This window comes from Cavia porcellus, unplaced genomic scaffold (genome assembly GCF_034190915.1).
Source record: "Cavia porcellus strain 051 isolate PalLab524CR breed Dunkin Hartley unplaced genomic scaffold, mCavPor4.1 scaffold_26, whole genome shotgun sequence".
Lineage (NCBI taxonomy): Eukaryota > Metazoa > Chordata > Mammalia > Rodentia > Caviidae > Cavia > Cavia porcellus.
In genome coordinates, this window is record NW_026947509.1 from 15891997 (window position 1) to 15917286 (window position 25290).

The window sequence follows — 25290 nt, forward strand, 5'->3', positions numbered from 1 at the left end:
GATTACTTAAATTGTAGTGCTGGTTCCCCCTTTAGAGTACAACCAGTAGGCTTCAAGGACTCTTTCTGTCTCCAAGGAGGTTTTCATAATGATACCTCCAACATTGACGTGGAGTTCGTTACATTTACTAATTGTAGTTCCATAGTTAACCGGACTACCTCCCTTTATCCTGCCAAAGGACAAGTATTTATTTGTGGAGGAAATATGGCCTATAATTTCCTTCCAACTAACTGGACAGGGATATGTGTAACAGCTGTCCTGCTGCCTGATATAGAGATCCTACCCGGGGATGAGCCTGTCCCCATTCCTAGTTTAGATTACATCACAGGCCACTCAAAGAGGGCAATTCAATTTATTCCTTATTGGTAGGCCTAGAGATATCAGGAGCCTTAGGTATGGGGCAGCAGGAGTAGGGGTTTCTGTCCAACCTTCCAACCAGATTGTTAGTGATGTACAGGCATTATCTAGTACCATTCAGGTCATTCAAGACCAAATAGACTTGTTGGCTGAAGTAGTTCTCCAAAACAGAAGGGGACTAGATCTCTTAACAGCAGAACAAGTAGAGATCTGTGTGGCATTGCAGGAACGATGCTGCTTTTAATTGACTCCTTAGCTAAAGTAGCTCTCCAAAATAACAGAGGGCTAGACCTTCTGTTAGCTGAAAAAGGAGGACTGTGCTTGGCTTTAGGAGAGCAATGCTGCCTGTATGCTAATAAGTCTGGGGTGGTAAAGCAAAATTTAGCTGAACTGGAAAAAGGCATACAAGAAAAAAAAAAAAAAAAACTAAGGCGAGAAACTCTGGGATGGGCAGAACAAATGTTCTCCTTCCCATCATGGATGACAAACATAATAGTGACTGTAGCTGGTCCTCTTGTTATGATTCTAGTGTTAGTTATTTTAGGTCCCTACATAGTAAATAGGCTAACTGCATATATCAGTGTCAGATGCAGAGCATAAAATTAATGATGGTTAACCAACAAACTTGTCCCCTGAGATCTTTAGGTCAAAGATTTGACCTCAGTCACAACATCAGAGGGGAATGTTATAACCTAAGCCCCCCTAACTATCGCACCGAAGCCGGTGGCCCATCACAAATTGTGTTAATTACATTAGATTGTATTAGATTGTACATTCTTCACAAAAATAGCTTCGTTTGTATCATAGCAATACCTGTAACTTGGCCTTACTGTAAATGTGTGTTTTCCTTTTCCCTCTGAGTAAAGGATTGATATGTTAATCAATGCTTTCCTCTGTAAAGAATTGTAAAATCTTACCTAATTGATACATTAACCATTGTTGCCCTCTACAAATAACAGTTGTAGTGCTACAGTAAAGTAACTAAGGTTGTTAATTGCTGTTAGACTTCTCTATTCTTTGCTAAGAAAAACAAGATTTCTTCTTATCTAAACTTGCTAGTATGCAGGGAGACTTGCAATTGCCATTTCTGTTTTGTAGTGCATCACACCCCCATCCCCCTCCTTACATTGTGTGACCAGCAGCTGTTTGTGGATTTACAAGATAAAAAGACCTGACTTTTAGCTGTGAGGTGCGCAGTCTCCAAATTGGCTCCCGGAGACTCGTCACCAGGCCTGGATTTTACCTAATAAAGCCTTTGCTTCCCAAATTTTAATTTCTTGCTTCCTTGAATTTCATACCGGGGTCTGAGTTATCACAACTTTATCAAGAAAAATTTTTCTAAATTGTAATTACGTTTTGGTTTTGAAGCATGATTTATGTCAAAATTTATATGTGTACCATTTTATTTACTACAAATAGTTAAAAGCATCCATGTGTATATCTTCTCTGGTGACCTAAAACTAGTTGAAATGCAGATGCAGCCTGACCCATCTTAACTACTGATATTATCTTGGTTTTTGTGAAGCATGAACTAGTTCAACTTATTGATCCATCGTTATGTCGCTGGGGAGAAATGAATTTTCACCGTGTGTTTTATTGTGCCTATTGAGTGAGTTTGGCATTAAAATAAATAATGCTGTAATGAGAAAAGAGATGGCCTGCCGGTTTCACCATGGGTGGGAGGAAGCTCTGTGGGCTGTGATCCATCGAAGCCCTCTGACCTTGCGGCCCTCTGAGAGCCCTCGACCTACTGTGCCCGTGTGTCCATTCATGCAAAGCAGATTGAGAAAACTGACTTCTACCAAAGTAGAGTGACAAACAGCATGCCTTGGACTGTGTAGGCCGGGTCGGGGGCCTGCTGGGTGGCAGCAGTGCTCTGTGTTTCCATTCACCCCTCCTGATGACTCTTCAGAGGATGAAGGTGGGTGTTTCAGGGTCCTAGTCTCCCTGGCAAACACCCACCAGCAAGCTGCTAAGACGTCCTCATGAGAGGGGGATCTTCCCACAGGAGCCCACGCCATTCCTAAGCACCGCCTAGGTTCTGGCCCCACGTTGGCCTTCTCTTAAAAACAGACTGGATCAGGGAGAGTGAGCCTGTTAGAGACAGTGCCTGAAGTGTACCCCAAAACCCCTGTGTATCACAAAGCACCAGCACTGCAATTAAATGCAAACGCTGAGGTTTTAGTTTAGAAAAAACAAAACTCATAACTAATATCTTTCATGTTAAAAGAAAAACAACGTGCATGCCACAGGTTTAGCACCACTGAGGCAGGCAGTAACTCCCTTGGCTTTGTTCACGCCTGCAGTCACAGGGTGTATTTGCTTTGTCTTCTGAGGAGCTGGGGTGTGGGGCTCAGTAGCTGGCTGTTAGCCTCCCTCTCCTCTCAGTCCAAAGAAGCTAGCAGAGAAAACTGCAGAGGTAGAGGCCTCCACTGACCCTGTCCTCTAGGGATTAGCTATGACTGGCAGCTTAATGCAGTGTTTACTTTATCACCACATTCCACAGGGCATTTTATGGCTAGGAGGCCCACTTTTTTTTTTTTTTTTTAAAGACAGGTCATTGTGTATTTCACACTGGCCTTAAACTTACTGACATAGCCCAGGCTGGCCTCGAACTCACAGAAACCCTCCTGCCTCTGCCTCTCAAGTGCTAGGATTACAAGGTGTGTACCACCAAGCTGGGATGGAGGCCAAGTTTATAAATAGTTAAGTCTGTCCTGTGGGTCAGTGAGGAGTTGCCTAAAATTTCAGCTTCAAGGGCTGATTGTTTTAGGAATAAACATCCCTCCTACATCTCAGACCCAGAGCCATCATCAGCTTAGACCCAGGATTCACTCAGAGTCATCCTGTTCTGTCTCATGTCACGTTCAGGACTACTCCATTAAGTATCTAGATATTACTACCATATTCTCTTTGCATCAGAGATAAGATGTGGAAGCCAGAGGAAGGGTTTTTATAAGAATATTTTTTAACTTTCCTTATTCTTGGTCAAAAAATGGTGAATATATTATGAGATCTCAGTCTCTGTTTGTATTTCTGTCTCTCTGTCTCTGTCTTTGTCTCTCTGCTCAGATGAAACCCAGGCCCTCCCTCACACGGAGCTATATCCCATCACATATTTTTCTATGATAAAGGCAAGGCCTGTTTTTTAAAGACCCTACCCAATACAGCAAGAAATCAAAAAGTGGATTTTCCTGATGTGACTGTGCTGTAAGTGAAGAAATAGTAATGGACTCTCAATCTTTTCAAAGACATTCTCTATAATATAGGGAATCTAAGTTAATACCGAGTTTTATCTTCTGGGCTGCACTCCTTTTTTTTCCCTGTATGGACTGCAAAATAATAGTTCAGAAATTTTAATATCTGTTTCGTTAATCTTCCATTGAGAGGTATAGGATTTTTGTCTGATAGCAATTCAAAATCTTTGAATTAAAAAAAATATATAATACTAATTTTTTTATTTTGCTAGTGCTGCTGTTACTTTGTATCACAAGCTGGGTGGTTTCAACAGTAGCCATTTATTTTCTCACAATTCTGAAGGCTGGAAGTCTGACAGCAAGATGCTAGCAGGGTTTGGTTTCTTCTGAGGGCTGCAGGGAAGAGCTATTCCAGGCCTTGCTGCCTGGCTGCAGAGGGCTATGTTTATGTTCAGCAGGTGTCCTGTCTGCGTGGGCATGTGTCCAAATTACCCTTGCTCTAAGGACAGCGGTCAGGTGGAGTTAGGCCCATGCCAGTGACTTTATTCAACTAGACTCTGTCTTCGAATAAAGTCACATTCTGGGAGCTGGGGATTAAGACTTCAGTATTTGCTCCTGGAGGAGCACAATACAACCCATAATACTCTGCACTCTCTCCACATACAGGCACATAAATACTCACTATAGATGATGGTGCAATAATTGATAGATTCTATTCAATCCTAAAGACATTTTAATTCATGGATTTAAATAATCATTGAGCCAGCCTTGCATCACATTTCTAAAATGTATTATTCTTGTACTATATTACTGATGGCCTCCCAAAGTTAACTCACTTATCTTGCTCCAGAAATAAAAATAAACCATGTCTTGTCCTTTCCTCTTGCCACCCATGTTACCAGATTCCCAGAAATATTCTAACTTGTTATTTTGTTTTCTTTTTATAATAGACTGATATACCACATTTTAAAGAACTTTTAGAAAAACTAATGAAATCCAAAAAAGTTTAGAGTTTAGTGCTTGATAATATATTCATATGGGTTCATTGGTTGTGACAAGTGTACCATAGTGATGTAAGAATTAACAGGGAAATTATATTACATATTACATTATAAGGTAGTGGTAACCAAAGCAGTGTGGTATTTGTTGATAGAGAAACAGACACACAGACCATTGGAACAGACTCGAAAATCCAGGAGGAAACCCACACACCTATGGTCAACTGGTCTTCCAGAAGAGCAGTAAGAATGCACAATGGGGATAAGGCGGTCTCTTCAATAAATGGTGTTAAGAAAACTGATAATCCACATGGAAAAGAATGCAATTGGGCTCATTTCACAGCATGTACAAATAAGTTCAAGATGAATCAAACCTAAGACCTAAAACCATAGCATTTCTAAAAAGTATTAACCTAAGACCTAAAACCATAACACTAGAAGAAAATATGGTAAAAGTTCCATGACCTAATTAGTCTTGGCAAGGATTTTTTTTGATATACCACCAAAAACACAGACAAAATAAATAATAGCAAAAATAATTAAGTGGGACTAACTACATCAAACTAGAAAGCTGCACAGCAAAGAAAATGCAACCAACAGTGGGGGAAAGTTTTTGCAACTATATTTTAAGGGGTTAATAGCAAAGATGTATAAGGAGGTCAAATAACACATTAGGAGACCACAGATCATCAGGGAAAGCAAAACAAAAGTACAGTGAGATATCACTGCGTGCTGGATAGGATGGCCTTTGTTAAAAAGTCAAAGTATATCAATTGGTGCGGATATGGGGGGAAACCCCTTATATACTGGTGATGGGAATAGATACAGCTGTTATGGGAAACTATATAGAGCTGCCTGATAAAAGTAAAAACAGAACAAGCACCAATCCAGCAGTCCCAGTTCTGGGTATGTATCCGAAAGGAAGTGAAAGCAGAATCTAGAAGAATTATCGACATCATTATTTTTGTTGCAGTATTATTCACAATACCAAATGAATAAATGGTTAAAGAAAATTTGGTGTATATATACAATGGCATGTAATTCAGTCTTGAAAATCATACTGTGGCAGTATAGATAAACCTGGAGGATGTTAGGCTAAGTAAGATAAGCTAGAGACAAATAGATAAATACTGCATGATCTCCTTGTATGAAGAATTTAAAGAAATCAAATTTAAAAACAGAGTGTGTGCTTACCAGGGAAATGGGGGGATTTGGCCGGAAGAGTACAAGCTTTGAGTTATATAAAATGAACATTTCTGTTGACCAAATGGACAGTATGATGTCTATAGTTACTAATAAAGCACTGTATACGTGAAATCTAAGAAAGATATTCAGCATTCTTAACCACATACCAAAGGTAGTCATTTAGGCGATAGATATGTTAATTAGCTTGATATGGCAATCACTTCACTAAAAATATATACAAATCATCACACTATGTACTGGGAAATATATTCAGATTTAATTTGTCAATTTTAACTTGCTAAACATTGAAAAAATTAAAAAAGAATGGGGGAGCTGGAATCTATGTGATGGGGTATATATGATGATTGTTTTGTATTCTCTTTGCAATTTTTCTGTAAAGTGGAACTATTCTAAAATAAAAAATAAAAACTTATTATAATACAAAAGCATTCCTGGCACACATAGCCATTCCATGGATATTGTGGTTAGAACAGTCACACAGTTAAACTGTTGTGGTTATACCTCTGCTCACACACCTTTCTGTCCAAAGGACAGGTTAGACATGGCCTCTAGAGGACAGTGTTGCATCAGAGAAAGGTCTTTATGCTTTCTGCTCAGGTTGCTGGATTTCGCATTCTTTTTAACCACAAGGCCTGTGTGTATATTCATTATTCTTTTTTTCATAAACAGTAAGGAAAATGTGCACCCTTCTGCTGCTCTATTGGGTATCTTCTCTCAGCCTATTATTTGGGTTTAATTTTGGCTGCCGAAAGACCTGCAAAGGAAGAATGAGCTCAGAGCTTTCACCCCAGTGTCCCCCACCCCACCACAGCACACAGTGTGGGTCACCTGCATGTGTCACCTTGAGTTTTCACATGAAAACCTGAAGCGGTCTGCAAGCAGAGCAGTGGAGATGCTAGTGAGATAAAGAAGGGCTGTCATTTGGCGAAGCTTGAGACTGCTCTACAGTGACTCGTCAGAAGCCGGGGAAAACGGGGAGGAAGTCATTGCTCTGGCTTACGGAGCAAGGATCTGGAGACACCCCGTGTTTTAAGATGATTGCTCTGTGGGGAATCTCATGAGACTGACACGCTGTCTTTAAGAGACTCCTAAGGTGGGGAATTCAGAGTGCCGCTTGCTCGAGCACCTCAGAGCTGTATGAACATTAATCATTAATTTACAAAATGCTCACCTTGGCCCCGGAGGCAGCTGAAGATGGTCGTTCATGTGTTGATGGGCTGAGACATTTGGAAACACTCTGGCCTTAGAAGCATTAGATTTTTGCGGATAGTGGAGCCTCAGGGCTTCATTTACCCGAATGGTGAATGAGTATAAACATTAAAAAATAGTTATTTGGCTGACTGTATTCCACTTAGCAGCAACCTATAGTTTATTTTTTGCTCAAACAATAAATCTGTTAAAAGCTCATCTGTTGAACTGGGATCTATGAGCCTTTTAATAGGATTTTTTAAAAGGAATGGAAAATTTATAGCTCCTCATAAACAGACTGGCATTAGTTAATGTCAGGAGTGCTTCACACAGCCACTCCATCAAAACTGAACCCATGGGCAGAGATCTGTTGCATTCTCATCTAATAGTGCAGGGTACTGAAAATTCTCTGTCTGAGAAATAGTGTTCCCTTAATTTAGCAGTACCCAGCCAAAGTCTATTAATCAGGTAGTTACTTAACAAATATTGCAATGGTTTGAGATGTAGTTTGGTACTAGAAATAATGACTGGCTGCCAACCAAAGGCAACAGTGTATCTCACTTGAGCCAACCAGGAACTAGAGAGTGAGTTGCCCTTGACTCTGCTTTTTTTCTTCTTATCCCTGATGGGCGCAGAACCAAACTTACCCATTTCACTTTTTAAACATTTGTTGAAACAATCCACTTCTCTCTCCATGGCCGCCACTCCAGGCCAAGCTGGCATCGTGTCTGTGTTGACCACTGACAAAGCCACCTCACCCCCACGAGAGTGATCTTTCAAAATACACATCCCCGAGACGCTCAGTGATCTCCTGTTGTTCTTGGGGTAACAACCAGCGTCACTTTCATGGATGAGGCTTTGCAAGGTCTGTTCCCCATGTCTCTCCAGCTTCCCTGTGCAATATGCTCCTTGCTGCTGTTGCAGCCTCTCTGCCTCCCTTGTCCCCACAGCCCTGGTAGCTGGGGCTCCCCCTGCCTGAGTCTCCCCTCCTGTCTTAATCTTACTACCCTCCTCTATGTATCCTTGATGAATCAGCTCACATGTTATTTCATATGAATGACTTCCCTGCTCTCTTGGTCTTGGAAAATCTTATTATATGCTCCTACAGAACATGATTATTTACTTCATTTTTTGCTGCATGTACTGAGAATTAGACACTTGCTTTTTGGTTTTCTGATTGATGTATATCTCCCCTGGAAGAATACAGTTTTGTGAGCAGGGATCAAGCCCAAATGTCCTCATCATCAAACTCCAGCACTTGGCATGGTACCTTTACAAAGTATTGTTCAGTATAAATATTAAGTAAGTAAATGGCTATTTCTTTATTGAATGCTTAGGTAGAGGAAGAAGAACCCACAGGATACATTCGATATGAAAAGTTTCTTCCAGTGATGACCAAAGTACTTCTGGAAGGGAGGTAAGTAAGTAAATGCAATTTAAGGCAAGCTAATGGTTAGGATTACATTACATTTAAGCATGTGGCTTTTTCACTTTATGCATTTTACTCCCAATATCTTAGTTTGGCTTCTTTCTAATCACTTAGTGTACTGAATTGCCAGTTGCTATGCTTAGAAAATCAACCATGTTACTTTTCTCTAAGCAAAGCCTAATCAAAAGTGAAAGAAGCTACAAAGATAATAAATCAGCAATATCCTAATCATCTACTATTTCAATGGTCAATTATAAATAAGAATTAACTCCAGTTATTTTTCTTGTAAAGTATAGCATTAGCTTACTAAAGTTGGTTGATTGTAGAGGTTTTGTTCCTAGATAAATTGACTTCCAAAATGAGAAAAAGCTAATAGATAAGAGGAAATATGCCAATGTTTTAAGTATTTCCATGGGAGTAAGGTACAATTGATTTTCATATTTAGAAATCTAAAAGTATTTCAGTGAGGGAAGCATCATTACCCTAGTATGTTAGCAACTTTAATTTTTAGTGTTCATTTATAATGCAGAGACTCAAACACTGACATTAACTCTCTTATGGCATAATTATAGATACAGACCAATTCCAGATGATGTCCTTCTTCAGGCTTTTGAGGTGTGTATGCTCCAGCTTATTCATAGACACAAGGGATAATCAACTTATGGTAAATGCTTAAGTTAAACATTTATTGTGGTGAAAGACACATGCCCTTCAATCTTCCTAAAAGTCCTCAGTTTCACTTATCCCATCCTTCTTGCCATTTCCTGAAGCAGTTCTGGAGGTCTCCTGTCATGAGAGTCTGTGAGTTATGATTAAAAATACACTGAGTGCTGCCTCCAAGTGCTGTCCAGTGGGAAGGCGGGCTTGTAAATCCACGAGGGTGATCTGGCACCGGGTAACCTCTGCTCTTCCTCAGAGCCAAAGGACCAGGAAAGGTGAATGATTCGAACTGATTCAGCACACTGAGGCAGCCGAGAAAGCTCAGCTAGAAACTCGGGAAAGAGGTTTTCCAGACCGCTTCAAAAAGTGGCAAGAATGTCTGAAACAAATGGGACTGTTTTGAAGGAGATTAATGGCAGTGTCTCTTTAATTATAATAAGTTTTAAATATTAAACAGGTGTTTTTCAGTCATACTTAGTATATAAAAAATTTTTTATGTAAAATTTATTAACCAAACAAAATATGTAATATCTGCTTCTCCCCCTAGACTTTAGATTCGGCTAAACGTGGATTTCTTACTAAGGAAGAATTGATCAAGTATATGACTGAAGAAGGTAAGAGTGCTTAATTACTTATAACAGTGATGGGATTAATAGTTTCTTTACAACAATTTTTAAAAAGTTATAGGGTATTCTTTTAAAATCAATAATTTTAGTTAAAAGAGTTACCTATTATTCTTATCATTTTGATTTGAGAGTTGGAAGTTAAGAGGATAAAGAATAAGATAAGGGAAAACAGATTATTGCCTTATAGGCTTTTGTATGATAGAAGTTTAATAATTAATTCTATAAATTGTGGTAGTTTGCCAGGTATAAGCCTGTAGTCACAGTGCCCTGGGAAGATAAGGCAGAATTCCAAGTTCAAGCCCAGCCTGGTTAACCTGGGGACAGGTGAGAACCTGTCTAGAAAAAAATGTTTTTAAAAAAAGGTTGAGATGTAGTTGCGTTTGAAGGCTCTTGGTTCAATCCCCAGTACCACACACACAGACACACAGACACACAGACAGACAGACAGACACACACACACACACACACACACGCAGCCACTTCATTCATGGAGTATTTCCAGAACAAAAGCACCTAAAAAGCATGATCTATAAATCAATGCCTTTATTAGATCAAAGATTTTAATTGGAGTATACGCAAAATTTCTTTCAAAAGAGTTTGATAATAATAATACAGCCTCAACTGAATATGAACTTGCACCAACATTTCATATTTTATGCTAATGGAAACATTTATATTTTCTTTGAACATACACTGATGCATACACACATATGTCAACATGATTCCCATTAGGATTTTCCCCAACTTCAGCCAGCATGTAAATCCATTTGCCTGGGAACAGCCTCGAGGAACCATTCTTGTATGGGCTCCCTCTTCCCCTCCTATAGTCAGTTAAGAGTTGTGTCTTCTTTGCTCAATCCATTGCTTCGGAGACTGAATCTTGGGTGATTCTGAGTCACTTGAGACAGGATCAGAATAAGACATCTACATGCACAACTGGTTTGACAATTTTTGCTAGACCCACCATTAGGTAGAAGAACAAGAAATGAGGGTAAGAACAACACAGCAATTGTGGCAGCCACCCAGGAGCTCCCAGGGCATGTTTATGTCATCCCAGGGATTAACTGTGGTGGGAATGTTACCACTTTCAAAGCGTTCCCCTTTTAATCATAAGGATTAAAGGAAGTACTACGTTAGCACCGCGAATGTAGTCAAAATGGCCAAAAGAGTTCAGCTTAATGACTGCCGTGTGCCTGTTTTGTGTGTTGGGGCAGCAACATGACATCGCTCCCTCTCCCAGGGATGTTACAATCTTATTGGGAGAACAAAACTAATTGATTAGACAAATCACAATTTAAGACCGTAGAAAAGTAAATATCAGAAGATCAATGCAGGGTGGAGCAGCTTGAAAATCTAACAAAAAATAGGTTCCAACAAAACTAAAGAAGGTAGAATTTGTTGGGTGAGTTGTTGAGAGCAGGGGTAAAATCTTCTGCCTCCCAGTCCCCTCACACACTGTCGGTCTCATCAGATTGTTGTGGCAAATTAGCTGTGAGTGGAGGAGCCGGCAGCTGTGGAAACGCGGGGAGAATGGGCTGGGGAGCCGCACAAGGGGTGCCGCGGCGTGGACACAGGTGGCGGGTGGGATGCACAGGGCTCGTGGTCTTGCTGGCCTGCAGGAGGGTGTTAACCGAGATAGCTTTCTGGGAGCAGGCTGCGGAGGCCTGGCCCGGGAGCTGGGACTGTCCTTGGGCGATGGAGCATTACAGGGCTGTGAGGAGATGAGTCACACGGCGCGGGAGCGATTGTGGGAAAGTTGTTCAGGTGCCCGCAGGTTTGTTAGGCTGCGGGGAGCAGTCAGAGGCCAGCTCAGCCTCCTGCAGGCACCTCAGGGCCTGGCCTGGCAGTGCAGGGGAAGAAGGGATCCTACAGTGGGGCTCTGGCCGCAGGATCCCTGATCCCTGAGTTAGGAGGAGTAACAGCGGGCAGCGGACAGTGCTGCGGCAGAGTCAAAAATAATTGCCCGGCTCGACAGCCCGGATGGATTGTGGGCGTTGTGGTAACGCGGGCGGCTGCAGCAGGGAATCCAGGAGGTCGCGCAGCATACAGAAACCGTGCACGGTGCCAGTGTGTGATTTACTTGGAGGTGCTGTATGACATAGGAATTTCCAAAAGGCAAGCTGACAGAGAGTTAAAGTATTTAAGGGTCAATGATTAGTTATTTTAACAAACCAAGCAAAGAAAAAAAATTGATTTCAAATATGTGCTTTGGTTTTTCATTCAACAAATATTATTCAGTGCCTTTCCCATATGAGCTAATGTTTGATGGTGACATAGGAGAGATATAAAGTATTATACAAATGTAAGGTGTTATTAAATATAAAAGATCTGCCATCTAACTTTGTTTTGGAAATAAAATGTGGCAATTTAATAGTATCTTTTTTTTAACACCAAGTACATTTATTAGAAAAGAAAAAAGTTATGGGATAACCTCATATTTTTCCTTAAGAAATTAAACATAAAAGACAGAATAAGACCAGAAACGAAAGAGGAAAATAATAAAGATCAGAAAACACAATCCCTTATCAAAATGCCAACATCATTTTTAATAAAAATGAACATTTTGATTCTTACATTTCTGTAAAATACAAAGACTCAGAGTAGTCTAAGCAACTTTGATAAAGGAACAAAATTAAAACTCTAACCCTCCCCAATCCCATGACTTATCACAGTTACACCAATCATGACAAAATGGTGTTGATATCAAGATAGACCTCTAGAGTAACAATATGAAGTCCCAAGATAGATACCCATGTAACAGACCATTGATATCTAGAAAAGATGCAAAAGCAATTAAGTGGAGAAGGATTGTATCTTTAATAAATATACTGAACAACTAGATAGCCACATGCAAAAACCCAAACCTTACAGCACATCAAAAATTTCTCAAGACGTCCAAAAGTCACCTCAAAACAGTTCACAGAGGGTTAAAGACAGGTGTGGCCTGAATCATTGCTCTGGCTGAAGTCATTCTGTCTGGACAAAATACATGTTTTTTCTTTTAGCTTTTCACACTAATGAAACAATATGATGTTCTATACATGCATGATATATTTATTTCACTAATAAGTGTGTTCTCAAGGTGTATCCATTTGCCTATAAAATGTGCAGTTTATCACTCTTTATGGCTGAGTAGTATTCCATTGTATAGAAATACCACATCTTTTTTATTCATTCCTCAGTTGATAGGCATATAGATTGTTTCCAAGATCTGGCTATTATAAACTGTGCTGCTATGAGCATGGGTGTACATGCATGGCTGTGGTATGATGTTTTTCATTCTTTTGGGAAGATATCCCAGAAGGGGAATAGCTGGGTCAAATGGGTCCTCTAGTCCTAGCTTTTTGAGGAATCTCCATAGTGATTTCCACAGTGGTTGCAACATTCTGCATTCCTACCAACAATGCAGAAGGGATCCTTTTCCCCCACAGCCCCTCCAGCATTTGTTATTGGTTGATTTCTTATTACTAGCCATTCTTTCTAGTGTAAGGTGGAATCTCAGTGTTGTTTTAATTTGCATCTCTCAAATGACCAGTGCTGCTGAACATTTCTTCACGTATTTTTTGCTATTTGTACTTCTTCATCTGAGAAATGTGTGTTCATCTCAGTTGCAGATTTTTGGATTGGGTCTTTAAATCTGGGAGGACTGATTTTTTTTTTTTTTTAGTTCTTTTTATGTTCTCGATAGTAACCCTTTATCTGAGAAACAGGTGGCAAACATTTTCTCCCATACTGTGGGTTATCTCTTCACTATGTTGGTGGTTTCTCATGCAGTGCAAAAGGTTTTCAATAGGATGAGATCCCAGTTGTTGATTCCTTGTAGTAAGTCCTGTGCAATCTGGGTTTTACTCATAAAGTCTTTGCCTACACCAATGTCTTCAAGAGTTTTACCTATTCTATCTTCCAGCAGATTTAATGTTTCTGTTTTAATAGTAAGATCTTTAATCTATTCTGATTTTAGCTTAGTACATGGTGAAAGATATGGGTCCAGTTTTAATCTTCAGAATATGGGAAGCCAGTTTTCCCAACATTATTTTATTAAAGAGACTACTTTTCTTCCAGTGAATGTGTTTGGCACCTTTGTCAAGGTGTGTCTGCAGTTATTTCTGGATCTTCTAATCTATCTATCTTTTCCATATGAGCTAATGGTGATATATGAGATGCAAAGTATTATACACATATAAGGTGTTATTATTAAGTATAAAAGACTTGCCATCTAACTCTCATAACAGCTGACTAGCCTACTAAAATATCTGCGTAGCTGGTAGCTGGAGATACTCAATTTTCTAAACTGTTTTTAAGTACTTTTAAGCTTAATAACATAAAGTTACTTGTACAACTTTCTACAATATTCACAGAGAATCAAATATATTGATAAGTTTGAGAATATATGCTCTAAGTGCCCAGGAGGTCATATGATAAATATCATAAGTCACAATGAATTTAATTCCTACGAGATTAAAAATCTACACGTCTAGGAATTTGTATTGCATTGTTTAGTGGTAGGAGAAAGTTCAGAAGCATTTTCCAAATAAATACTTACATGTTGCTGCCGATGTGTCAGAAGCAGTTCTAAGTGATAATCAAATAATTGCACATTTAATGGTTGTAGCAATCCAATGGGTAGAGAGTATTGTCACATCCATTTATAGATGGGGAAACTGAGGCACCAAGCTTGGCCTTGGTTAAGCAGCTTGGCCAAGACCTTAAGGATAGTTAGAGCCAGCATTGGAACCCAGGCGTCCCTTAAAATCAAACACTGTGTTTCTCCTTTACCAGGAGCTGGGCGTTGTTCTAAGTGGCGGCTGTGGTGGTTTAGCTGGTGGATGATGAGCTGGACTCCTGCCCTTCAGATCCAGCAACCCTCACCCCTTTGCTGGGGCCAGTTGCGCAGTTTCCTCTACCATCGGTGACACAAGTTCTTACCTCTCAGCTGTGTTAGGACACTGATTAACTCAGTGTATGTGACGTGCTTAGATCAATGCCCGGCACACAATATTGCTCCCTGAATGTTGGTTACTTAATATTCTTTTAACAGCTTACATTAGAGTTCATTTAGCAGTAGATTTTGTGTGTCATCATCGGGTTTAAAGATGAATAGGAATTTGTCATTTTTAGCAATTCAGCCTTTCTTCCCTTCATGAGGATGTAGGCATGATTTCCAAAGCACTCTGGAGCACATTTCTCTTGTTTCACGGTACTACCTTCACTGTCATCAAATCCATACTGAATAATTTCAGTATTAGTAAGTGACTCCCAACCAGGGAAGCACTGCTTGTAGTGGTAGGTGACTTAGGCTCATGGAGTAAGCAGACCTCAGACGTTGGTGACTTAGCTGCTTGGGTAAAACTCTCCCTCCAGAGCCAAAGGCAGTGATTTACATGTTCTGTATTTAATGTTAGGACAGAACTGTGTCCTAACATCTTATTCTTTTCAACTTTCTTCCTGAGTTGGCTTTTCCTCTTGGTGAAACCCATTTCCAAGACAGCTCTCAGCTGTTACTTGAATCCAATTAAACCCACAGGTTTTCTCCGCTACTTCAACTTTGGACTGAACTCTTAAAAGGAGGACTTTGGAAATGGTTGATGAATTGTATCTTTTGCTAGGGTCAGTGGGCATCACTGACCTGGCTCAGACGGGTTAGGAAATATTCCCAGACAGAGTTGTTACAGTCTCAGGACTTTTTATCTGCTCTTCAGTAATTTTGCAGAGCAAACATCGAATGTCTCTTTATACTCTGACTACACATAATAACCAACATCCCTGTAAGACTGAGGCTTCAGGCCAATCCTTTGCAACTTGAGTCATTTTAACTTAAATCAGTAAAACCTGTGTCTATGAGATGTGACTCTGGTAATGGATTCCACAGTTGCTTGGTCTATAAGGCATAAGGGGAAGGTGAGCCCACAGCCTGCCAAGGTATCCAGCAGCATGCTTTCTGAGGGCTGGCCCTGCAGCACCGGGAAGAGATAGGGAGTCCCATGGCCATTAAGCTGGCTAGTGAAAAAAGAAAGACAAAGTCAGACTACTGTGAATGATGGATTTACCGTCTTGTCTCTCCCAGGTGAGCCTTTTTCTCAAGAGGAAATGGAAGAAATGCTGTCAGCTGCAATTGATCCAGAATCAAATTTAATTCATTACAAGGATTACGTAGCAACAATGGTGATAGATGAAAGCTGAATATTCTAAAGACTTACAGGAGAATTTGAAAAGCTGCTTGTCCTTGTTAATTTCATACTGTAGCTTGTAATTTCCATATGTAATTAAATATCCATTAAAGATACTTAATTTCTTGTGACATAGCTATTTCAAGATATTTTGTTTTCTATTGTTTTTGTATTTATTTTTGAAATAGGTTCTTGTTTTATAGTCCTGGTCTGCGTTGAACTTTCTACATAACCCAGGCTGGCTTCAAATTCTTGATATTTCTGCCTCAGCCTTCTGAATCCTGGAATTGCAGGCATGCACCACCACACTTGGCAAGATATTTTGTTTTCTAAAGACAATCATAACAATTAAAGACAAAAGTTTATTTAGTATATTCAGTCTTATGGAATTATAAATTGGTAATTATTTAAAAACATTTTAATATTAAAATGGATTATTTTCTACAATAAAGTCCATCTTACCTTAAAATTAAAAAAACACCTGACAAAATTAAAAATACTCATAATGACCCAAGGCTTGACATAGAAAGATCTTAGGGAGGAACAGAATGACCATAAATTGAAATGAGAAGCAATAAGATGAAAATTTCTTTTTTAAGAAATAAATACATCAGTAATCAGAATGTGGAAGAAAGGTTTTTGAAATAACTATTAATAATTGTGTGACAATTATAAATCTCATTTGAGATTTAACAGTGTAAAGATTGTATTTGCTTTTGTAGCATGTTACTATTTATGGAATGGCTAAAGGAGTTAAGATAATTGAATCTAGAGAAAATGCTGAATGAAAAAAATTTTATTAGTATAAGTTTATGGTGCGGAATGTTTACATTCCTTGTGGGGAGGTGGTACATGTACTGAATGAAAACTGATAGTGTCAGATACTGACAGTTTCTCTCTTGCTCTTTAGAATTCTCACCCACTCAGAATAATCTGTGTGGAAAAATATCCTGAATATTGAGTGTCAGCTCATTTGTTGCCATAACAAAATGCCTAAGGTGGACTAACTTTGTAAGAAAAGGTTTTATGTCACCCACAGTTTTAGGCATTTGAGGTCTAAATAGTGCTGTGCAAGCTCAACAAGGGCCTCCCCTTGATACAAGGTCCCCATGCAGATGGTGTGTGGGGTGAGCAGCCCAGGCTGACCAGGAGCAGAAGGTTAGGAGGGCCAGGCCGCTCCCTGCACAACAGCTCCCTCTCATGGGCTGTCTGAAGAGTATTCCAGTAACCTGAGGATCCCCCAATGGTCCCCTCTCCTGAAGGCTCCACCTCCAGGGGATGCCACCGTGAGGACTAGGCCTCCAGTAATTTGAACGTGGGCACATGTACACCATTAAACCATATCCAAACCATGACACAAAGTAAGAATATTGAGAAATTACTTGATGTTCAGCTGTTTAAAAGGACCGAATAAAGTTACCTGGTACAAAGGGTCACAGTGGAAAAATACAGGCAGACTTAAAGGGGAAATGAATGGTCTTCTATCTCTATTCTTTCATATGGTTCTCAAATACACACTGAATGTCCCCCAAAGGCCTATATGTTAAAATATTGATGCCCAGAGTGACTCTTTTGGGAGGTGGTGGAACTTCTAAAAAGCCGGGTTAGTAGGAGATCATAGGTCCCTGGAGGTGTGCAGCAAAAGGGATAGTGGAAACTCATTCCCTTTTCTCTTTTTGCTTTTTGGGTACCATGAAGTGAGTAGCATTTTCTGCTGTGTGCTCCTGCCTTGCTGCAGGTCCAAAACCAACAGTGGCCTAAAACCTCCAAAATTGTAAGCCAAAATAAAACCTTTCCTCTTTCTAAGTTAGTTAATTCAGGCATTTTGTTACAGTAATGGAAAGCTGACTAATACACCAACTGCATGTGTGTTTGCACATGCAAACAGGTGAGAATGTAAGACCGCTGGGGTTCTTCTTCATATACATGTAGTCCAAGACGGGGATATGCTACTCAAAGAAAGGTTTATCTCTGTTCATTCACAGAACATATATTGAGTATAATTAGGTAACTTGGTAGGAACCAGAGTTGAAAGATGAATATGTCTCTAAATTGTGAGGATCACAGTTTAGTAGGGGAGAACTCAAGTCATTCAGCAAAACGGGTTCAGCAGAGTCCTATGGAAATGCATAGGAGAGGCAGCAGACTCTGCCAGGGGTAAAGGATGCTCCTCAGGGTAGGTGGCACGTGACTTGAAAATGTAGCAGCTTTTTGACCTAGTAGTTTGCTAACTGGGCATCAGGGCGCAGGGCTTGTCAGCAGGGGAATAGCAGGGACCAAACCCCAGTGGTGTCATGAATACCCAGTGGGCTGGGAAGTGAAAGTCAACCTTTGTGGTTGGCATTTAGTAGATTTGGGGGACCCTGTCAGACATGAACTTGGAGTCATGGACAGAGCAGTACCATAAAGGATATCGGGTTAAGGGTAGAGCTAAGGTTCTAGGCTTAGAGTTTATAGTTTATTCTAAAGGTCATAAAAAATAAGGGTATTGCTGGTAAATATGGCTGGAAAATAGATTGGAAGGGTAAAGATTAGATCTGAGGAGAGCAGCTGAGCACAGAGGGAGGAGTTTTGGCAGATGGGGTGTCTCTGGCATGTTCATGTCCTAGAGGCCAAGAGCCACCTAGAGAGCGGAGGAGCTGTGTTCCAGGGTGAGAGAGAGATTGGCTTAGGAGTGATGAACCAGCTTACATAGTTCCTGCCTGATGGTCCCTTCCCTCTCTTCCTCCTTCCTTCCCTCCCTTCCTTTCTGCTCACATATGGGTTACAGAGCTTGAAGAGAGAGTTTGATGTATCTCTTGTGGGAAATGGGAGATGGAGTTGAGAAAGCCCCTTGTGAGTTTCCAGAAACTCTGGAAGGTTTTGCTTAGTTATCCAAGCTCAGGAGCAAAAAGGTAAATTGTCGTACTGAGTCACGCTGAGATTTTGTTTTGTGACAGGGATGGAAGGAACCAAAGGTCAAGAGAGTAGACAAACTGGAAGTGATGGTCCTTGGGTTGCGGTGTTAGAGAAGATTGATGAGGAGTGGGCCACAGGCAGGGCCGAGGGTCAGGGCACAGGGTTCTAGAAGGGCACCAGCCAGTGCGGAGGGAGCAAGGCTACTTGCCTTTTCTCCATTCCTAGGTATCAATCATATGCTTTGTTGGAAATTTGACACTGTTGAGTTCCTAGAGTGTTTCTCTTATTCTCCTATGTTGTTATAATTCACAGCTTAGCTAACACTTATTAGCTGCTCGCTGTGTTTAGGTCCTATGCTAAGTGCTTTATGTATGACTCATTCAGTCCCCTCGACCACCCAGTGAGATGGGTCCCATTTCACACAGCTAGAGGGCTGTGTGATCAGCCTTTTCCAGGGGATGCTGTGATAACATGCCTCCGGATGGCAGTGGTTCACAGCACAAATGTCACGTGTTGTTTATGTTTTGTCAGCCAGGACTGTGCTCTGGGGGTGACTTCATTCCCCCTTTCTTCCTAACTGAATAACCATGCATTCCCATCTGCCCAGGCAACCCCGGCCTGTGCTGGCTGACTCAACATGGTCCTGACGAGATCTCCCTTTTGCTCTTAGAAGTGACCCAGTCTAGATAAGTTGCATGTACCTGTTACACTCATCACAAGATAGAGATCAAGATCAGAACAAGGTGAAGATCACTCCTGGGAGGTTTTAGTGAGACAGTAATGGAAAACATGTCTTTCTTTAGTAGTTTCTCAAGATTAAAAAAATTTTTTTTCTGGGATCACTTGGAATTTTCATGGGGTAAAAATCCAAGTGAAGAAACTCAGTCGTGCCTTTTAAAATCATTGCCCAGAGATGAGCCTGAGCGAGCAACCGTGTGTCAGGGCCCTCAGAGCTGAGACAGGCTCCTTGTGACGGTGACACACTGCAGCTGGGACAGAGGGTGGCAGTGATGTGGAACATCCTTCATGGCTGCCGTATACACAGGGTGCCTCCCTCAGCAGGCTGGCACTAAGGTGGAGCCATAGAGCCTGCTCTGTGCTCAGTGCATGAACACAGGCAGTGACTTGTTTGCATGATGCTGGTACGCCAAAGACACACAGCCTAGTGGGTGAACCCCAACCTCTTCATAATCAAGCCGAGCTAGCGTACCCCCCCCCATGTACTCCACACCCAGAAGGCAGCAGACCAGAGATGCTTCAGGATCAAGTCCCCTTCCCCCGTCCCACCTCTGGAATCCTTTCAGAAGTTCTAACTGATGTCAAGCTCTGCATCTGTCTCAAGGGTATCCTTTCCGCTTGGTAATCACAGAGCTGGGTTAGAGGGGTGTAACTATCTTTTGCCTTTGCACCGATTCTCTATTTCTTTTTAAATACTACGCAATACAGCACAGGTTTCCCATTCAGATCTCATTTTATTTCACGGTTGCCAGGTTTGCAACCTTTGCCTGTTTGCAAAAGGAACTCTTCTATGTCTTTGTGCTGGGGATTGAAACCAAGGCCTGGCATACACTAAGCACACACCCCACCACTGAGCTGTGCCCCTGGCCGGATACTTTTCTGTATACTCAAACCATTTTGTGGTGTATTTTATCTCTTAATTGCCTACCTTGTTCTGAGCATCCAATTAAATTCATAGTGGCATTTTCCTGGCAAGAAGAGCTCAGGCTGTTGTGCAGAAGGTTTGCTTATCCTAAGAGTCTGGCCCAATGGCCTTGCCTGCTCTGTGGAAAGAGGCTGTGTTCTCACACTTTGGGGCTGGGGAAGCTGTGTGACTCAGGCCTGAGAGTCTGACACTCTTGTGTGCTGATCCTGCTTTACCTGTGACTCACCTCAGCCAGGCCTTTACCAGCTCCACACCTCTGTCTAGAAGACAAAGAATCCTGTCTGGTCCCCTAAGCAAGCATCAAATGCCCAAGGGTTTAATGCCTGAGAGAGACAGACAGCCAAGATAACAGGCTGATTGGGAGGACAGCTGGTAGTTCAGGGCATGATTATTTCCTTCCTGTCTCCCTATTCCTTTTCTGTTTCCATATATAAGAAATTACCTTGTTTGTACAAGTAATTCTTCGTAAGATCAATGTCACTGTATAATTGCTCAAATAAACAGTCTTGTGGTCATGTGGGTTCCCATCTTGTGCCAGGCAGAGTGGCTTTTCCCTACTATTTCTGAGAGAGTGGTCACCCATTAGAAATTCAGACACCCATGTCCCATTCCAGACCTCCAAACTAGAATCTCTGGAAATGGGGCCAGCAACCTACATCTTCAGCAGACATCCTCGGGCACACATGTGTTTCAGAGTCACCACCTGGGTGGTATTATGTTGGGAAAGCATAGGATTTGGAGGTGGGCTCTGTCACTTAACAGATCATGTGATTGGCACAGGCATTTGAGTTTCCGCACCTCAGTGTAGAAAGCGGAAAGAACACCTGCTTTACTTATAGGGGTGGTGTGAAGACTGAGGTCATAAAAGTGACAATTCTCTAAAAGCTGTAAAGTATAACACAATTATTATTTATAGAAAACCAGCCAGGGAGAGAGGGAGGGACAATCAGGGACAGAGATTAGCTCTTTGGCCCACGTGTAGACAGAGTGTGGGAAAGTAGGTGGCTAACAAGAAACCAGCTTAGGGGTGAGGACAGTGAGCTTGCCAGGATGTGTTTGGGGAGATGCGGGACTGGCTGTCATGGCGCCATCAGCAGAGGTAAGATCTGAAGTTCATGTCTACGAGGTGAAATCAGGGGGGTTTAAGAGGGAGGTTTTCTTTCTTATTCTCTTTCTCATCTCTCCTTCCTCTTCCTTCTTCTCCTCCCCCTCTTCCTTTCCTCCTCCTTCATCTTTTTTCTCCTCTTCTTCCTCCTCTATTACTGATCCATTATAGTACTTTTAAAGCAGTATGAATCTGACTTCACCTTGTGGACAAAATATTTCATCATTGAGAAGTTTTTCTGAAACAATACACAAAAAAATTTCAATTCAAAATCTGAGGTTGCCTCTTGTTTCTTTGCTCAGGGGACGGCTATATACATGGCTGGTCCAAATGTCAAATCTGTTTTTCTCTACCAAATCTTCAGCTATTCCTAAGAAATCTTGAAAGACACTTTGAATCACTTATTGCTGTTCATGAAATGAAACAGGGTTCAAATGTCATATGACTTTAAATATAGGTTTAAAACATGTTCAGGTTTGTTTTATGTTTGAAATGCTTAGTTTGAAATGTCTTGCTAGCTGTCATGGTACCATTCCAGCCCTGGTTACCTGCTCAAAGCCTGAAACTAACTTAAGAAAACTTCATTGTTAATAGGTACAAGGCATGATCACAAAACATAATAAGTTTTAAAATTGAATACAATAAAACACATGTTATCATTAATCTCCCTCAAACTACTGCCTCGCCCTTCAAACACATTTCTCCTTTCTTTCCACTTGCTGAAGCATTCTGGAAGCCCTCTTTCACGAGTGTCTTTACGAAGCATCATGAAAAACACAGTCACCACTTCTGCTAAGAGCCTCCCCGTGGAAAGCAGGCTTTGTAAAACAGTGGGCTGTGTCCTCACCCGTCCTATTCACTGAATGCATTACTGTGCAACTTCTGGCTCTTTCCCAAACACAAATGACCATGAAAGGTAAACATTTGGGGACTGACTCAGGACATCGAGGTAGCTACTGCTCAAGCTAAGTCACTGCCAGCCTGACCCAGTCACTGAGCTTATCAGCTTGTCACCTTATGCTTGCTGAAAACATGTTTGATTAGGAGTTGCAAATGGTGATCTTTAAAAAGAAGTCTCTCCTACACAGTGGAATTCCTCTACGAAAGATGATTTCCCCCAAATGACTACTTGAAATACAGTTTGTAGAACAAAGGTAAAGCAGTTTTCTTGATTTTTAACTTTTCAGATAAGCGCTTTTGATTTCTTTTAAGAACATGCATTTTGATTACCTTGTATATCACAGATGGGTATTGATATTGTTCATCCACGTCCCTTTGGTGAAATTTAAGTCCTTATGTGGGTTACAGGCTACCAAAGCATACACAGTAACTTTCTTTTTGCCTTATTAATTTCTGGTGAAATTTACAGTGTTTGCATTAGCAGTTACACTGCTATTTCTGTTGCAGGGAATCTGTTTTTCATGTGTGTAGAAGTGAAATGTTTGGAATTTAATGAGTCTATTACAGATTAATAAAACAGACTTAAAATATCATAGGATTACGTAAGGAAAGTGATATTTTAAGTTAATACTGCAGTAGTACACAGAGCTTTATCTTGAATGTAATTCTTCCCTAGACATGTTAGTTAATTAATACATATATATTTTAATGTAACATAATCTATTTAAATTACATATTTAACAATAAGAAAACACAAGTTAGATTTGCAAAAACTTGTTATTTCTGCTTTTTTCATTTTCAGTTTGATTCTGGCAACATACATTCATTGCCATTGAATTTGTGGGGTATTTTTGGTTTTGTTTTGTCTTTTTGAGACAGGGTCTCACTATGCAGCGAGTGCTGGGATTACAGGAGTTGAATTTGGACTCATAAACCAGATACAAATTTGCATTAACACCCGCAAGAATGGAATCAACTAGGTAATTTCGAAATTCTCCTGGGTATTAAGAATTCATATGCTGTGCGAGGCAGGATTACTTCCAAACAGTTTGTACTCTAGCTCCCTGATGAATGCCATCCGAGTACGTGGCCTACCTCAAGGGCTCGGGCCAGGTGGAGTGGTGCAGACACAGACCCAGGGCCAAGGACAGGAGCAGTCACTAAGAGCCCTAAAGGTGGAACACGAAGACTGGAGATCCATTGTCCCGCAGGCAAAATGTGGAGAGGGGCGAGGATGGGGAGCGCTGGTAGGGGATAGAGCGCACCCTGAGACGACGGCGGCCGGGAAGGCGGCGCGGCAGCCTCAGCCCGACGCGCCTGCGCACTGCAGGGGGGAGGCGGGGCCGAGAGGCGGGAAAGCGCGGCGCGTTCTCAGGGACCCGGATTCCCCGCGCCCGGGGCTCGTCTGCTGTCTGACCCACCGGTACGAGGCTGCGCCCGCACGCGCACCCTGGCTCCCCCGATGAACACTAAGCAGCTGCTGCGCGTTTGTGGCGCTTCTTCCAGTGCCTGCCCCTCTCCTCCCTGGCCTTCTGGCCTGCCCCGGGGACCCGGTCCCTCTGTCCGCGGGGAGCCTGGGGAGCTGTGGGCCCGGGCACCTCCGAGCTCTCTAGGCCCGCAGGCCTCTTCGGACGCGGCCGGGCGCAGTCGCCTCCGCCCGCCCTCTGCTGGTCGTGGCGCGCCCGCTCCACCTTCCGGGTGCTCTGTGCCCCAGGCCGCGCTCCAGCGTCCCTAGGCCGCCCGACTGCCCTGGGCCCGGCGGTCCCTGGCCTGGGTCCCCGAGTCTGCGCCACGGCTGAGCTCCTTCTGCCTGAGCTCCACACTTTGTGCTGTCTCACCTCTGCCCAGGCATCCGCTTCCCTCGGCCACAGTCCTCCCCAGGTCTACCCCATCTTACAGAAATCACCCCTGCTCCTAGCTGCGCCTCCGCCTTGTGCGAGGCCACCTGGGTGCCTCACTTCCGACCTTTCTTACCCTGCTGAGACTGCAGGCGGCTCTCCTGCCACCTGCCTGCCACCGACGACGACGCCTCCTTTACTTTATTGGGGCCCGCTCGCAGAAACTTACTAGATTCAAAGATGCACTCTAAGGTTCTTTTCCTTAGACAGTGACCGCTTAGGTCAAATGGGTGGCCCTCACTAAGCCCCTTGAATACCTATGGCCCCCGGGTGCTGGCCACTGCTCTTTCTTCGATTGCACACCCAGTGGCCAGGCCAGCTCATGACCCCAGCTGCCACCTGCAAGCCAGCGACTCTCAGATCTAAACATCGTGCAGCTGAAGATCCCTCTGGGCTTTCTGGGTGGCAGAACCTATCCTGCCCCTTCGCCTTTTTTTTGCCCAGTTTGGACCACATACATCCATCACCGAGAACCTGCCTTGGTGCTTTGGGATGTGGTTCTTCCACTCTATTGGAATTCAAGGTGGTCCCAGGATGCAGCACCTCCTACCTTGGTGATTATTATGGTTTTTGTAACCACTGGCCGGCAGGCTGTTCAGGCCAATCCAGAAGCGTCTTCAGAGTTGATGTGGTTATGGCACGTGTGTTAGTGTGGGATTTATGGAAGCAGATGATGAGACAAGCATGCCTTGTGGGTGATTTATTCTTTGTGTGAGTGTGTGTGTGTTGGGGGTTGGTCCCCAGAAACAGTGGTCGACTGAGGGGTCACTGTAGAATAGACTCTCCAGCTTGTCCACCTCAGGCCTGGGTTATTTTGTTCTGACTCTTTATGGAGCAGGGACGGGAAAGAGGTAGGAAGGCTGAGCAATCCTTTCTGTTCCTTCAGGGCCTGGAGGCAGGAACGTGTGCAACCGCAGGCCTTAGGAGTTGAGCTGGCTATTCAGAAAGTGAGGCTGGGGTTTGGGGTGGGATGTACTCAAAGAGGGCTGGGCTGGCTG

General features: G+C 42.2%; 1 protein-coding gene and 1 long non-coding RNA gene across 4 annotated transcripts in view; one reads left to right on the forward strand and one right to left on the reverse strand.

The window, feature by feature from the left end:
• Window positions 1–15959, forward strand: part of Efcab2 (EF-hand calcium binding domain 2) — a 116283-nt gene extending 100324 nt beyond the window's left edge. Inside the window, exons 4-7 of one of the 2 annotated variants that reach the window (XM_063236762.1) lie at window positions 8284–8363; window positions 8948–8990; window positions 9583–9649; window positions 14441–15749. In XM_063236762.1, coding sequence (XP_063092832.1) covers window positions 8284–8363; window positions 8948–8990; window positions 9583–9649; window positions 14441–14574 — 324 coding nt within the window. In that variant the 3' untranslated portion in view covers window positions 14575–15749. Of the gene's footprint in view, window positions 1–8283; window positions 8364–8947; window positions 8991–9582; window positions 9650–14440 lie in introns of both variants that reach the window. The other variant, XM_003474262.5, reaches the window with a different exon arrangement.
• Window positions 10190–24268, reverse strand: LOC106028685 (uncharacterized). Of its 2 annotated transcripts, none has more exons than XR_010043327.1 (2): window positions 23490–24268; window positions 10190–16157 (listed from the first exon to the last, which is right to left on the reverse strand). It is a non-coding gene; the product is annotated as an uncharacterized LOC106028685 (long non-coding RNA). The 2 variants fall into 2 exon arrangements; XR_010043328.1 differs by having other exon boundaries at window positions 22725–24268.
• Window positions 24269–25290: the final 1022 nt, after the last annotated feature.